Raw genomic sequence first — 16,831 nt, forward strand, 5'->3', positions numbered from 1 at the left:
GAGAAGGGGCTCACTGGGAGAAGGGGTTCACTGGGAGGAGAAGGGGCTCATTGGACAGAGAAGGGGTTCACTGGATGGAGAAGGGGTTCACTGGATGGAGAAGGGGTTCACTGGGAGGAGAAGGGGTTCACTGGGAGGAGAAGGGGTTCACTGGATGGAGAAGGGGTTCACTGGATGGAGAAGGTGTTCACTGGATGGAGAAGGGGTTCACTGGGAGGAGAAGGGGTTCACTGGGAGGAGAAGGGGTTCACTGGACGGAGAAGGGGTTCATTGGACGGAGAAGGGGTTCACTGGATGGAGAAGGGGTTCACTGGATGGAGAAGGGGTTCACTGGGAGGAGAAGGGGTTCACTGGGAGGAGAAGGGGTTCACTGGATGGAGAAGGGGTTCATTGGACGGAGAAGGGGTTCACTGGATGGAGAAGGGGTTCACTGGATGGAGAAGGGGTTCACTGGGAGGAGAAGGGGTTCACTGGATGGAGAAGGGGTTCACTGGATGGAGAAGGGGTTCACTGGATGGAGAAGGGGTTCACTGGGAGGAGAAGGGGTTCACTGGATGGAGAAGGGGTTCACTGGGAGGAGAAGGGGTTCACTGGATGGAGAAGGGGTTCACTGGGAGAAGGGGTTCACTGGATGGAGAAGGGGTTCACTGATGGAGAAGGGGTTCACTGGGAGAAGGGGTTCACTGGGAGGAGAAAGGGTTCATTGGACGGAGAAGGGGTTCTCTGGATGGAGACGGGTTCACTGGATGGAGACGGGTTCACTGGATGGAGACGGGTTCACTGGATGGAGAAAGGGTTCACTGGATGGAGAAGGGGTTCACTGGGATGGAGAAGGGGTTCACTGGGATGGAGAAGGGGTTCACTGGGATGGAGAAGGGGTTCACTGAATGGAGAAGGTGTTCACTGGATGGAGAAGGCGTTCACTGGGATGGAGAAGGGGTTCACTGAATGGAGAAGGTGTTCACTGGATGGAGAAGGGGTTCACTGGGATGGAGAAGGGGTTCACTGGGATGGAGAAGGGTTCACTGGATGGAGAAGGGGTTCACTGGATGGAGAAGGTGTTCACTGAATGGAGAAGGTGTTCACTGGATGGAGAAGGCGTTCACTGGATGGAGAAGGCGTTCACTGGGATGGAGAAGGGGTTCACTGAATGGAGAAGGTGTTCACTGGATGGAGAAGGGGTTCACTGGGATGGAGAAGGGGTTCACTGGGATGGAGAAGGTGTTCACTGGATGGAGAAGGGGTTCACTGGATGGAGAAGGTGTTCACTGAATGGAGAAGGTGTTCACTGAATGGAGAAGGCGTTCACTGGGATGGAGAAGGGTTCACTGGATGGAGAAGGTGTTCACTGAATGGAGATGGCGTTCACTGGGATGAACACAGGACTACACAGAGACACACTGGCCCAGATTTTAACTCCGGGTGGATTCCCCGCTCAGGCCTGAGTTAAAATTACAGTCGTGTCTCAATGATGTCATCGGGCCGCAGCATGTATATGTAAAGAAGGACCCTGTTGGCTCCGGGCGCATGTCCTCGCCGCCTGTTCAGGAGAGCGGGCTAAAATTGCAGATGTTGCGATCGTGGCGCCTTTCAGACAGGTAAGAGCCAGGGGAGATTTTAACTGCCCGCCTGCCAGGTTTCTGCTGAGCGAGGAGGTTTAAAATCGCCCCCAATTATTGATCGAGTAATAGAAGACGCAATGAGGAACAGGCAAGGCGCAGTGAAACATTCCTTCAGTGGTGCACCAGTAGGAGGGCAGTCAGGGATGGAGTGAAAACACCAAAAGATGTAAAACAGACATGAAACTGAGGATGATCTCCAAATAGTAAATATTCTGTATAGTATTCACTGCCAAGTATTCACAAAGGAAGACATGAGAAATGTGCCCTCCCCAAACAGAAATAATCTGTGCAAAAATCAATGATTTTGATCTAAATGAGATGGCAGTCCAAGACAGGCTACAAGAGCTCAAAATAATTAAGTCCCCAGGAATGGATGGTATATATATAAGTGCAGAGAGAGCCGAGACTGAGGCATTAACTAACACCACAAAGACACTAGCGGGGTCCCAGGATATTGGAAATAGCTAATGTGGTGCCCATATTCAAAAAGGAGGACAACACAGACACAGGCAATTGCAGGCTCATTAGTTCTCCTTTCCATTGTCAAATAATGGAATCAATTATCAGGAGGAAAGTTGAGGATTATCGGTAGGACTATAATAATGTTAATAAACAGCAGTCGGTAAGGGTTCCAGGAGGGGAAGGTCCTACCGGAGCAGCTCCTGGACTTCTACGAGGAAATGACGAATCCAAGTGAACCTCCAGGTTTGACATCTCCAATCCTTTCCACTCCCTACCTCCCCCAAGCTCGACACAAACTCCAACTTGTCCCAAACCCGCCACCTCTACCACCTAGGACAAGGGCAGCAGGCGCATGGGAACACCGCCACCTCCAAGTCACACACACACCGTCCTGACTTGGAAATATATCGGCCGTTCCTTCATCGTCGCTGGGTCAAAATCCTGGAACTCCCTCCCTAACAACACTGTGGGAGCACCTTCACCACACGGACTGCAGCGGTTCAATGAGGCAGCTCACCACCACCTTCTCAAGGGCAATTAGGGATGGGCAATAAATGCCGGCCTTGCCAGCGACGCCCAGATCCCGTGAATGAATTTTTTAAAACTCTGCTGCCCACATCTTACTCAGTACCAAGCCCCTCTCACCTCTCACCCATTCCTCACTGAGCTCGACTGCCTGCCCGTCTTCCATTGCACGGATTTCAAAATCTTCATCGCTAAATCTCATTGGGGAACGAATGTTCTTACTTACAAATTTTTCAGTAATTCCTCAAGAAAAAAGGGTTCAAGGGCATTTATTGGCTTTCATGAGAATTAAGCATACAATTATAACTATTATTACCAATAATTACACATGTGCCATGACTATTATAATTAATAATGACAAATGGACTGCTTGGGTGTACAGGGCGCAATTTCAAAATTTGCAGATGACACGAAACTTGGAAGTATAGTCAACAGTGAGGAGGAGAGTGATAGACTTCAAGAGGACACAGACAGGCTGGTGGAATGGGCGGACACGTGGCAGATGAAATTTAACGCAGAAAAGTGTGAAGTGATACATTTTGGTAGGAAGAACGAGGAGAGGCAATCGCTGGAATTTTCTCGTTAAAAAAACGGGTGTGTTTGGAGCATGGGGGCAGTTAAAGTGTTCAAAATGTGACTCCTGACCCGATCCTGACTCCAACCCGCCCACTTCTGGTTTTAACGGGGGCGGGACAGTGGGGTGGGCAGCCAACCCGCTGCCAGGGGGCGTTACCTCAATTTAAATATTAACATAAGAACATAAGAAATAGGAGCAGGAGTAGGCCAATCGGCCCCTCGAGCCTGCTCCACCATTCAATAAGATCATGGCTGATCTGATCCTAACCTCAAATCTTCTATCACTCTCCATCCCACCCGAACCCATGTGATCTCCCGGGAGAGGCGAAAAACCAGATAAAAAACCCAATGGCCAATTTGGGAGAAAAAATCTGGGAAATTCCTCTCCGACCCATCTAGGCGATCGAAACTCGTCCAGGAGATCACTCTGTCCCTATATTTTCTACAGTACTTACCTTCTGTAAAGGCGATCTCCACCCCAGCCAGGAACAGGAATAAAACCATCTCCTGAAATCTAACACAGAATTAGAACACAAGAAGTAGGAGCAGAACAAGGCTACACGGCCCCTGGGCCCGCTCCGCTACCCACAGGGCCATAACCATTCCGAACCTAGACTCATGTCCAATTTCCTGCCCGCTCCCCGTAACCCTTAATTCCCTTTACTTCTAGGAAACTATCGATTTCTGTTTTAAATTTATTTAATGATGTAGCTTCCACAGCTTTCTGGGGCAGCAAATTCCACAAACCTACCACCCTCTGAGTGAAGAAGTTTCGCCTCATCTCAGTTTTGAAAGAGCAGCCCCTTATTTTAAGATTATGCCCCCGAGTTCTAGTTTCACCCATCATTGGGAACATCCTCACCGCATCCACCCGATCAAGCCCCTTCACAATCTTATATGTTTCAATAAGATCGCCTCTCATTCTTCTGAACTCCAATGAGTAGAGTCCCAATCTACTCGACCTCTCCTCATATGACTACCCCCTCATCCCCGGGATTAACCGAGTGAACCTTCTTTGTACTGACTCGAGAGCAAGTATGTCTTTTCTTAAGCATGGACACCAAAACTGTATGCAGTATTCCAGGTGCGGTCTCACCAATACCTTGTACAACTGCAGCAATACCTCCCTGTTTTTATATTCTATCCCCCTAGCAATAAAAGCCAACATTCCATTGGCCTTCTTGATCACTTGCTGCGCCTGCATACTAACTTTTTGAGTTTCGTGCACCAGGACCCCCAGATCCCTTTGTACTACAGTATTGTAATGAGGTTGGAAGCCTCTATTTTCCCCTCCATTTTGTGTTAATCTGCCTGTGGACCGGTTTCGTGAAACTCGTCAGTTGAACACAGGCGGGGACCGCTGCACCCGGGAGGTAAGTGGCTTTATACCCAGCTCCTGGGTCCAGGGTCCCTGCCACACCACCCCCCCCATCCCCCTGCAATCGGAGGCCCCACCACGAGGCCTCCGACCACCTTCCTAGGCCTCTCCTCGCCCCACCAACGATGATGAGGAGGCCGGGCATGATCGTCCCCCCCGCCCCCCGGCCGATCCTGCAACCCCCTCGCTGATCCTCTCCCCCCCCCCCCCGCCTCCCCGGCCGATCCGGAACCCCTCCCACGATAACCTCCCCCGGACTGACCCCTCTCAAGCTGGCTGGCTGCGGGCGGGAAACCAAGGCCTCGCATTCAAATTAGGCCCAGCAGGTAAAGTTGGCAGTGCCCGTGTGAAACCCGGCCTCCCGGGCTTCCTGCCCGCCTCAGAAACCTCCCCCCCACCCCCCTGAAGAAAATTCCAGCCATACACACTAAATGGTACAATTTTAAAGGGGGTGTAAGAAGAGGGAGGCCTGGGAGTGTTTGTGCCCAAATCTCTGAAGTTAGCAGGACAGGTTAACAAAGCAGTTAATAAAGCAGATGAGAGCCAGGGCTTTATGAACAGAGGCTGAGAGTACAAAAGCCAGGAAGTTATGCTAAATCTTTATAAACACTAGTTCAGCCTCAGCTGGAGTATTGGGTCCAATTCTGGGCACCGCACTTTAGGAAGGACGTGACGGCTTTGGAGAGGGTGCAGAGGAGATTTACTAGAATGGTTCCAGGGATGAGGGACTTCAGTTACGTGGAGAGACTGGAGAAGCTGGGATTGTTCTCCTTGGAGCAGAGAAGGCTAAGAGGAGATTCGATAGAGGTGTTCAAAATCAGAAGGGTTTAGACAGAGTAAATGAAGAGAAACTGTTTCCAATGGCTGATGGGTCGATAACCAGAGGACACAGATTTAAGGTGATTGGCAAAAGAACCAGAGACGACATGAGGAAAACTTTTTTAAGCAACGAGTGGTTAGGATTTGGAACGCGCGGCCTGATAGGGCGGTGGATACAGATTCAATAGTAGCCTTCAAAAGGGAATTGGATAAATACTTGAAGGAGAAAAAATTGCTGGGATATGGGGAGAGAGCGGGGGAGTGGGGCTAACTGGATTGCTCTTCGAAAGAGCCGGCACAGACTCGATGGGCCAAATGGCCTCCTTCTGTGCTGTACTGTTCTATGATTCACTTAAGGTCACACTTACGATATCAGAGAATTCACACGTTACAGGTTCCAATCTCAAGTGGAACGGTTGACTAAGCCTTGTCGAATTCTGAAGAATCTGTTCCAACGACCCTCTTTATATCTTCTTTTTCTCCAGTGCATATTCATATTTTATCAAAGGATTACCTCATCCCGTTATTCACTTAATGAATTTCAGTTTTAACAAGGAGACCTTCCAGACACCTTATCAAGGCTTTATCTTGACTGAGTTGTCAATAAAATCATTCAACTGGAGACAGTTACAGGGACCCAAGACTCCCACAGATGAGTTATCGCTTGCTTTGCGCAGATGTGTCCTTGGCGGAGTTAATCCCCAGGAGGACAGCAGAGATATTTATGGGGCTAGGACAACACAGGACCAGGAGGAGGCCATTCAGCCCCTCGAGCCTGTTCCGCCATTCGCTGAGATCATGGCTGATCTGTATCCTAACTCTATCCACCCACCTTGCCTCCATATCCTTTTATACCCTTGTCTAGCAAACATCTCAGATTTAAAATTATTAATTGAGCCCCAGCATCGACTGCTTTTGTGAGAGAGAGTTCCAAACTTCTACCGCCCATTGAGTGAAGAAATATTTCCTAACTTCTCTCCCGAATGGCCAGGCTCTGATTTTAAGGTGATGTCCCCTTGTCCTAGACTCCCCACCAGCGGAAGAAGTTTCTCTCTCTCTCTACCCTATCCATTCCTTTCAAAATCCTAAAAACCTCAATCAAATCACCTTCGATATTCCAGGGATTACAAGCCTAGTTTATGTAACCTCTCCTCATAATCTAACCCATGGACCCCGGTAAAATTCTGGTGAATCTGCGCTGCACTCCCGCCAAGGCCTTAACTTCTACAAAGAAAGCTTGGAGCTGAATGCCCACCAGCCGAAGTCTCGGTCTGGTAACTTTCAATTCCCACTGAACATTGAAACTCACTTCACAGGTAAAAGTTAATCTAAAGAACTAACCCTTTCTTTACACCCCCAGTGCTTCGTCCATCCTTCCTCCGCAATCGTCTTCAGCTCTACGTCCGAGCTTGGACCTTCTCCTTTGCCTTCCATCTCTCTCTGCCCCTCCCCGCTGCTCTGCTCCACAACCTGTGCTGCAGCTTTCAGTTACCATGCCCCCCCCGTGCTTCAGAATTCCCTTCCTCAGGCCGCATCCCTCCCAACATTCAAAAATCTTCGTCAATAACCAACTTCTCTAGCCTTAGCTCTTGGTCACCAACCCCACCGCCCCCCGCCCCCATTCCACCCCCCCTTGACAGGGTAGATGCAGGGAGGTTGTTTCCCCTGGCTGGGGAGTCTAGAACTAGGTGTCACAGTCTCAGAATAAGGGGTCGGCCATTTAGGACCGAGATGAGGAGAAATTTCTTCACTCAGAGGGTGGTGAATCTTTAGAATTCTCTACCCAAGGGGGCTGTGGAGGCTCAGTCATTGAGTATATTCAAGACAGAGGTCGATAGATTTTTGGATATTAAGGGAATCAAGGGGTATGGGGATCGGGCGGGAAAGTGGAGATGAGGTCGATGATCAGCCATGATCTTATTGAATGGCGGAGCAGGCTCGAGGGGCCAAATGGCCGACTCCTGCTCCTAATTCTTATGTTTCTTAACTACTTTCCTGAACTCGGTGCCCAGTCCCCCGTTAAACCAGTGACTACACTTCAAAAGTACTTCACTGGCTGTGAAGCGCTGTGGGACGTCGCGAGCTCGGGAAAAGGCGCTACAGAAATGTAGGTGCTCGCTTTCTTGTGGAACATTTTTTTCGATGTGAAAACACGCCGTCTAATCACAAGCTGCTGTTCGGGAAAATGCAAGTCAAGTTTTTCCAATATTACAACTTAGAATTTCCAGTCAGTGGTGACTCTGATGTTGGCATCAACCCATTGTTCTCTTCTGTGCTGTACCATTTTATGAGGTTTATTTTTGACTGCAAACCAGGCTGATTTCTGCAGTCTATTAGCAAATAAACACCCTCGTGTCATACTCCTGGTGTGGCATTAGAATGCATGGGTGCCTTTTATTGCAGCTATCAAATTTAAACCGTCGTCCCACTTCAATAGTAATCAAAATGTAAAACATAAGTAAGTCGGTCGATCAATCCCTGCCTTTTTAGATTGAACCAAAAGTGGCCAGAGGAGATATTTTGTATTAAAAAAATCTATATGGACTTTCAAGTTTTCTGTATTAATTGCTTAGCAAAATTAGGAATTAGAAAACAAGAAGCCATCATGCATATTGTATACATCAAGATAGTTCCATTTTGTGCACCAACCACTAGTTATGGGTGTCAGAAGGTCGTGGGTTCAAGTCCCACTCCAGAGACTTGAGCACAAAAATCCAGGCTGACACTCCCGGTGCAGTGCTGAGGGAGTGCCGCACTGTCGGAGGTGCCGTTTTTCGGATGAGACGTTAAACCGACGCCCCGTCTGCTCTCTCAGGTGGACGTAAAAGATCCCAAGGCCACTATTTTGAAGATTGAGCCAATATTTATCCCTCAACCAACATCACTAAAAACCAGAATATCCGGTCATTATCACGTTGCTGTTTGTGGGAGCTTGCTGTGCGCAAACTGGCTGCCGCGTTTCCTACATTACAACAGTGACTACACTTCAAAAAGTGCTTCATTGGCTGTAAAGCACTTTGGGACGTCCTGAGGTTGTGAAAGGCGCTACAGAAATGCAAGTCTTTCTTTCATAAAAGCAAATGTTTAGGTGAGGCACATCCAATTAGTCCCACTCCCCCCCACCGGCCCTTTCCTCATAGCCCTGAAATTTTTTCCCCTTCGAGTATTTATCCAATTCCCTGTTGATAGTTACTATTGAATCTGCCTCCACCGCCCTTTCAGGCAGCGCGTTCCAGATCACAACAACTCGCTGTGTGAAAAAAAAATTATTCCTCCCCCGCCTGGTTCTTTCAACAAATACCTTCAATCTGTGTCCTCTGGTTACCGACCCTCCTGCCGCTGGAAACAGTTTCTCCTTATTTACTCTATCAAAATCGCTCATGAATTTGAAAACCTCTATCAAATCTCCTCTTAACCTTCTCTGCTCCGAGGAGAACAACCCCAGCTTCCCCAGTCTATCCACGTAACTGAAGTCCCTCATCCCCGGTACCACTCTGGTAAATCTCTGCACCCTCTCCATGGCCTGGACATCCTTCCTGAAGTTCGGTGCTGAGAATACTCCAGCTGAGGCTGGTGTTGACATACTATCCCCCTTGAAAATCTATGAATCTTTACTACCAACTGAACAAAATATCAAATGAAGAACTCACTGCTCACTCTCATGTTAATCTTATTTCTCCATAGTTAGTCTTCAGTGTGGACATTTACCGCACTGTCTTGTATCCCCCTCCTCCTCCTCCACCCCAACCCCCCACCCTGCCCCAACGATGAATGGAATGATGCATTTTCATATGAACCATAACAGTAGGTTACATAGAATTACATAAAACTTACAGCACAGGAACAGGCCATTCAGCCCAACCAGTCCATGCCGGTGTTTATGCTCCACTCGAGCCTCCTCCCGTCTTTCCTCATCTAACTCTATCACCATAACCCTCTATTCCCTTCTCCCTCATATGCTTGTCTAGCCTCCCCTTAAATGTATCGATACTATTCGCCTCAACCACTCCCTGTGGTAGCGAGTTCCACATTCTCACCACTCTCTGGGTAAAGAAGATTCTTCTGAATTCCCTATTGGATTTCTTGGTGACTATCTTATATTGATGGCCTCTAGTTTTGCTCTTCCCCACAAGTGGAAACACTCTCTCTGTATCCACTCTATCAAAACCTTTCATAATTTTAAAGACCTCGATCAGGTCACCCCTCAGCCTTCTCTTTTCAAGAGAAAAGAGATCCAGCCTGTTCATCCTTTCCTGAGATGTATAACCTCGCATTTCTGGTATCATCCTTGTTAATCTTCTCTGCACCCCCTCCAGTGTCTCTATATCCTTTTTATAATATGGCGACCAGAACTGCTTGCAGTTCTCTAAGTGTGGTCTAACTACGGTTCGATACAGGTTTAGCATAACTTCCCTACTTTTCAATTCTATCCCTCTAGAAATAAGCCCTAGTGCTTGGTTTGCTTTTTTGAGGAAGGTTACTCTTTTCCACTTTCCACAATGTGCTCCACATCTCTCAAGCTTCACAGCGCGTCAGGAAGTATAAGGAAACCGCTTCAGAACCTTTCCCCGCAAATAACACTACGCCAGCCAGCTGAGAATGGCCCCGGCAGAAAGGAAAGCTTGCGGTATCACTGAACTGTCTGGTTAATTACCTCTTCCGGTTGCGGCGGGCTGACTTTGGGCATGGGCGAGACGTGCGGCGTTTTCAGGTGATTGTTGGTGTCGGGGACCAGCTCGGCGTGCACAGTCTGGATGTGGTTGTGGAGCTCGCTCTCAGACTCGAACTTCACGTTGCAGTTCAGGCAGCGAGTTTTCACCCCTCCGCCCTTGCCCTTGTTCTCGGCCGGGCTCTGGTTGGAGATCTGCCGGCTGCCGTTCAGGCTGAGGCCGGCGCTCGGGCTGAGGTGCTTGTTGCCGTTGACGCAGTTGGCACAGAGTCCGTATGGCAGCCCATTGATGTCCAGCTTCACCAAGTCCTGCTTCGACCGGAACTCCTTCAGGCAGGAAGCGCACTTGTACAGCTTCTGCGGCGGCTGGCTGCGAGGGGCGGGCTGCGCGCTGGCGCCGTTGCCCGTCTTTTGCATGTGGAACGTCCCGTGGATCTTCAGTTCCAAGGTGGAGGTGACCGTCTGCATGCAGACCACGCAGCGGAAGCCGGTCAAGGAATTTCGGAGGTCAGGGTGCATCTGGCAGTGCTCCAGGAACTCCTCCTCGGATTGGAGAGGCAGCTTGCAGATCCGACAGGTCCCGGTGTCCAGGCTTTTGCTGTGGGTGACCTTGTGTTCGGTGAGGGTGAGGAGCGAGGGGAAGCGCTCCCCACAAATCGGGCACATGTAATGTTTCACTGGCCCCAGGTGGGTCTGCGTGTGCTCGCGCAGACCGCTCTCGGAGAAGAAGGTCCTGGAGCAGACATTACACTTGTAGTTCCCTTTGATCAGCTCAGCTTTCTTCTTGACATTGGCGCTGTCGCCCGGGCGGATGTTGTGGTCTCGCAGCTGGTGGTTCTGCAGCAGTGAGTCCATCGTGTAGGCGGCCCCGCAGATGTCGCAGGCGTACATGGTCTCCGAGGTGTCGAGGTCTTCTTCGCTGCCGTCGCGGCTGTTGTGTGACTCCTGGTGGTTGGCGAGGATGTTCTGCAGCTCCGCCTCCTCCTTGTGGACCTGTTCACTTGAGCCGTTGGAGGAGCCGCAGTTCTGGGGCTTCGCCTCGAAGACGCAGTGCTTCTCCCGCAAGTGTTTCTCGAGCAGGATGATGGCGTGGAAGGCTTTGCTGCAGAACTTGCAGTTGTACTTCTTGCTGTGGGTGGTGATGTGGCACTGCAGCTCCACCTCCGTGCCAAAGATCTCGCCGCAGAAGATGCACTTGTGCATCTTGCCCTGGTGGTCGAGGTGGTTGTGCTTGACGTGGACCTGGAGGTCCGCCTCGTTGCGGAAGTCCCAGTTGCAGGAGGTGCAGCGGTAGACCTTCTTCTCGTTGCTGTGCTTGACGGCCAGGTGGAGCTGGATGGAGACCTTGGAGTCAAAGACCTCCTGGCACAGGGTGCAGCGGAAGAAGACGAAGGTGTGCATGTCCAGCAGGTGCTTCTGCAAGTCATCCACCGAGGTGAACTGCTTGTCGCAGCTCTCGCAGATGTAATAGGTCGAGGTGATCATGAAGTGCACAGTGACGTGCTTGAGCAAGGACTCTTGGGATGGGAATTCCTTGCTGCACTGCGGGCAAGACAGCTTCTTCAGGGCGCTGCCCAGGTGGGACTTCAGATGCGTCTGAAAGCTATCGAAAGAAGCGAATTTCGCGGCACACTGGTTGCAGCAATACTCGCCCGCTGTGTGCAACGGCCCAGTGCCTCCGCTGTGCACCGTCTTAACGGAACTTTGCTCCACGCTTAGTGGCGATAGAGGGCTGGTGGCCCGGCTGGATTTCTTGCTGCCGTTGTTGTAATTGAGCGCTAGCGGAATGTTCTTGTGGTTCTCCTTGATGTGCTTGTTCAGCTTCAGGACGTTGTTGAATATCGGGGAGTTGGTGCAGTACGAGCAAGAGTAGACCTCCATCACCGGGTCTTTGGAGGCCCCCAGTAAAGGGGAGTCAAAGCGCACGCTGTTGGCGTCACAGTGGATCTGCTGAATGTGCTCCTCCAGTGAGGCCTCAGTGAGGAAGCCCATCAGGCAGTGGGGACAGAAGAAGGCATTGCTGTCTTTGGTCACCACACTGCTGAAGCTGTGAGAACATCGGATGTGCTCCTGCAGGCTGTTGAGGTCACTCAACGCCTCCGAGCAAAAGTTGCACTGGTAGACCAAGACGGGCAGCGCCGAGATGATCAGCGGGTCCTGCTGGGTCTCGTGGGCCTGCCGGAGATGCTCGTTGAGGTTGTAGAGGGAGGGTAGGACCTCGAGGCAGAACTGGCAGGTGTGCGCCTGCTCGGGTTTGTCCAGGTGCATGGTCTTCAGGTGGATCTGCAGCACGGCCAGGCTGCTGAAGACCTGCTTGTTGCAGTAGACGCAGCTGTAGGTCACCTTGGCCTGCTTGAGGACGGGAGCCGCCCCGTCGGTGGCCTGCTGAGAAACTCTCTTCTTGCCGCGAGGCTTCATCGGGTGCGCGGCCACGTCCAGCATCGTTGAGCTGTCCACCGAGAGGTTGGAGTCCGGGGTGGTGCTGGACACGGACGTGTACCCGATGGTGACCATGGAAGGGCTGTTGCTGTGGTTGCTGGGCTCGGGCTGCTGGTGGCTGTCCATGTGGCTGTACAGCTCCTCCACGGAGAGGAAGTGCTCGGAGCAGACGTTGCAGCGGTTGCCCTTCTCCCGGCTGTGCACCTGGTCAATGTGGGCCAGCAGGCCGCCCTCCTCGGGAAACAGGTCCGAGCAGTAAATGCACTGAAAGGCAGCGTGGTCCTCGCTGGGCGAGCATTCCGGGTGGCACTCGGCGATGTGCTTCTGCAGGTCCTCGGGCAGGTCGAAGCCCTCCTCGCACTGGCTGCACTTCTGCGCGTCCCTCAGCTTCCACTCCTCCAGCCGCGACAGCGACCCGTCCTTGTTCTTCTCGTGAACCTGCATGTGGCCGTGGAGCGAGCTGGAGGTCAGGAAGCCCCGCCGGCAGATGGCGCACTTGTAGGGCTTGCTGGAGGTGTGGGTCTTGAGGTGAATCTTCAGGTGGTCGCTGCGGGAGAAGGCGGCGTCGCACTCGCTGCAGTGGTACTTCTTGTCCCCGGTGTGGAGCTTGATGTGGCGGTCGCGGCTTCGCTTGTGCTTGAAGAGGCGGCTGCAGAAGGTGCACTTGAAGGGCAGCTTGTCGCTGTGGCTCTGCTCATGGTGCTTCAGGTAGCTGAGGCGACTGAAGGATTTATCGCAGAACTGGCAGGGGTAAGGCAGTCCTGATCCTCCTTCCTCCTCGCCAAAGTCACAACCGTCCCCGTGACTGGGTGAAGCGTGGTCCTTGCTGGACGGAGACGAGGGTGGCCAAGAGCAGGAGGGGTCATCTTCCCCATCGGGACCATCTGCAAAACATCAATCACTCAATGTCACTAAATGCTCACTTCCTCCCACTGCCAGAAATACATCAACGTCAAAAAATAGAGGCCGTTAAAATTGTGAAGGGTTTTGATAGGGTAGGCGTAGAGAAGATGTTCCCACTTGTGTGGGGGAGACGAGAGCTAGGGGCCATAAATATAAGATAGTTACTAAGAAATCCAATAGGGAATTCAGGAGAAACTTCTTTGCCCAGAGAGTGGTGAGAATGTGGAACTCGCTCCCGCAGGAGGGAGTCACGGTGTGGAGATGCCGGTGTTGGACTGGGGTGGACAAATGTAAGGAGTCACACAACACCAGGTTATAGTCCAACAGCTTTATTTGAAATCACAAGCTTTCGGAGCGCTGCTCCTTCGTCACCTGATGAAGGAGCAGCGCTCCGAAAGCTTGCGATTTCAAAGAAAACTGTTGGACTATAACCTGGTGTTGTGTGACTTCTTACAGGAGGGAGTGGTTGAGGCAAATAGTATCGATGCATTTAAGGCCAAGTTAGATAAACACACGAGGGAGAAAGGAATAGAAGGATATGCTGATGGGGTGAGATGAAGAGGGGTGGGAGGAGGCTTGTGTGGAGCAGAAACACCGGCACAGAGCAGTTGGGCCGAATGGCCTGTTTCTGTGCTATAGGTTCTACACGAGCCTCCTCCCACCCCTCTTCATCTCACCCCATCAGCATATCCTTCTAGTTTATCCAGCTTCCCCTTAAATGCATCGATACTATTCGCCTCAACCACTCCCTGTGGTAGCGAGTTCCACATTTTCACCACTCTCTGGGTAAAGAAGTTTCTCCCAATTCCTTATTGGATTTATTAGTGATTATCTTATATTTATGGCCCCTAATTTTGGTCTCCTCCCACAAGTGGAATCATCTTCTCTATGCCTACCCTATCGAACCCCTTCATTATGTTAAACTCTTCTAACAGGTCACTCCGCAGCCTTCTCTTTTCTAGAGAAAAGAGCCTCGGCCTGTTCAGTCTTTCCTGATAGTTAGAACCTCTCAGTTCTGGTATCATCCTTGTAAATCTTATTTTTGCACTTTCTCCAGTGCTTCTATGTGCTCCTTTTTGTAATATGGAGACCAGAACTGTGCACAGTATCTGAGTGTGGTCTCACGGAGGCTCGATACAAGTTTAACATAACTTCCCTGCTATGGCACCGCCCCTGTTATTAGCCTTTGCTCAGTGGGCAGTACCCTCGCCTCAGAGTCAGAAGGTTGTGGGTTCATAGTCCCACTCCAGGGACTTGAGCACAAAATCCAGGCTGACGCCCCAGTGCATTGCTGAGGGAGTGCCGCACTGTCGGAGGCGCCGTCTTTCGGATGAGACGTTAAACCGAGGCCACGTCTGCTCTCTCAGGTGGACGTAAAAGATCCCACGGCCACTATTTCGGAGAAGACCACGGGAGTTATCCCTGGTGTCCTGGGCCAATATTTATCCCTCAATCAACATCACTAAAAACAGATTATCTGGTCATTATCACATTGCTGTTTGTGGGAGCTTGCTGTGCGCAAATTGGCGGCCGCATTTCCTACATTACAACAGTGACTACACTTCAAAAAGTACTTCATTGGCTGTAAAGCACTTTGGGAAGTTCTGAGGTCGTGAAAGGCGCTATATAAATGCAAGTCTTTCTTTCTTTCTTTCTATTGTTGCATTGGGTCAGAGCAGTTAACTCACCACAAACTGGGGATCAAGCTTCGGATCTCCCTGATCCATGAGGCTCAGCTATAGTCAAGGATAAACTCACTGAACTGTCGGGGGAATCTCTCGTTATAGTCTGTCAATGTAAGTGAGGAGTTCTGACGTACGGTGGGTTCGATGGACTAGTTTTAAGGTGCTTTTCCTTCAAGGGATGAGAATTTTGTTTTTAATACCACTAACCTTTCTTTTGTTAAGATTAATACTTATTATTTAATGTATTTACTTGTAATTTCTGTTCTTTATCCTGTTGTTTTTGAAGATTCCTTAGTAAGGGGGTCGATTTTAACCCGACTCGATCAGCAGGAACCTGGCGGGCGGGCAGTTAAAATCGCCCCCGGGCTCTCACCTGTCCGAAAGCCGCCACGATCGCAACGCCTGCGATTTTAACCCGCTCTCCTCAGCAGGCGGCGAGGACACACGCCCGGAGCCAACAGCGGTCCTTCTTTACATACGCGGGTTGCGGCCCGATGACATCATTGAGACCCGACTGATTTTAACTCAGGCCGGAGCGGGGAATCCACCCGGGGTTAAAATCGGGGCTCTATTTCTACTTATGGCGGAAAGATTGGCTCAGCCTGTTGATCAATGGAGGATAGCTGAAATTCAGCTAGTACTTAGAATAAAGTCTTAATAAAAAGTCAGGAGGCAGATTCGATTGAAGGCACATAAGTGGTACTTTAAAAAAAAATTGTTTTAAATTATGATATAAAGCAGGAGAGGATGAGGAATAGACTGTGTATATCTCACTGAACTCTCCGGCATGGGTTGCCTTGCTGTGAAACTTGGATAGACCACATTCAGAGTAGAAACACAGAAACATAGAAGATAGGAGCAGGAGTAGGCCATTCGGCCCCTCGAGCCTGCTCCGCCATTCAATGAGATCATGGCTGATCATCCAAACTCAGTACCCTGTCCCTGCCTTCTCCCCATATCCCTTGATCCCTTTAGCCTTAAGAAATATATCTAACTCCTTCTTGAATATATTTAATGAATTGGCCTCTACTGCCTTCTGTGGTAGAGAATTCCACAGGTTCCCCACTCTCTGGGTGAAGAAATTCCTCCTCATCTCAGTCCTAAATAGCTTACCCCTTATCCTTAGACTGTGACCCCTGGTTCTGGACTCCCCCACCATCGGGAACATCCTTCCTGCATCTAGTCTGTCCAGTCCTGTCAGAATTTTATAAGTTTCAATGAGATCCCCTCTCATTCTTTTAAACTCCAGCGAGCATAAGCCCAATCGACCCAATCTCTCCTCATATGTCATTCCTGCCATCCCAGGCATCAGCCTGGTGAATCTTTGCTGCACTCCCTCCATGGCAAGAACATCCTTCCTCAGATAAGGCGACCAAAACTGCACACAATACTCAAGGTGTGGTCTCACCGAGGCCCTGTACAACTGCAGCAAGACATCCTTGCTCCTGTACTCGAATCCTCTCGCTATGAAGGCCAACATACCATTTGCCTTCTTAACCGCCTGCTGCACCTGCATGCTTACCTTCAGCGACTGGTGCACAAGGACACCCAAGTCTTGTTGCATTTCCCCTTTTCCCAATCTATTGCCGTTCAGATAATAATCTGTCTTCCTGTTTTTGCCACCGAAGTGGATAACTTTGCATTTATCCACATTATACTGCATTTGCCATGCATCTGCCCAATCACCCAACCTGTCCAAATCGTACTGGAGTTTCTCTGCATCCTCCTCACAGCACACACACCCACCCAGCTT

At 50.4% G+C, this 16,831-nt stretch overlaps 1 protein-coding gene across 6 annotated transcripts in view; it reads right to left on the minus strand.

The window, feature by feature from the left end:
- Positions 1 to 16,831, minus strand: part of LOC147114515 (zinc finger protein 521-like) — a 740,808-nt gene that overhangs the window by 456,810 nt on the left and 267,167 nt on the right. For all 6 annotated transcript variants that reach the window (XM_085992240.1, XM_085992239.1, XM_085992237.1 and 3 more), the window contains one exon: positions 10,037 to 13,374. In XM_085992240.1, coding sequence (XP_085848366.1) covers positions 10,037 to 13,374 — 3,338 coding nt within the window. The remainder of the gene's footprint in view (positions 1 to 10,036; positions 13,375 to 16,831) is intronic.

This window comes from Somniosus microcephalus, chromosome 7 (genome assembly GCF_052327205.1).
Source record: "Somniosus microcephalus isolate GS21.2 chromosome 7, FLI_Smic_1.0, whole genome shotgun sequence".
Classification (NCBI taxonomy): Eukaryota; Metazoa; Chordata; class Chondrichthyes; order Squaliformes; family Somniosidae; genus Somniosus; species Somniosus microcephalus.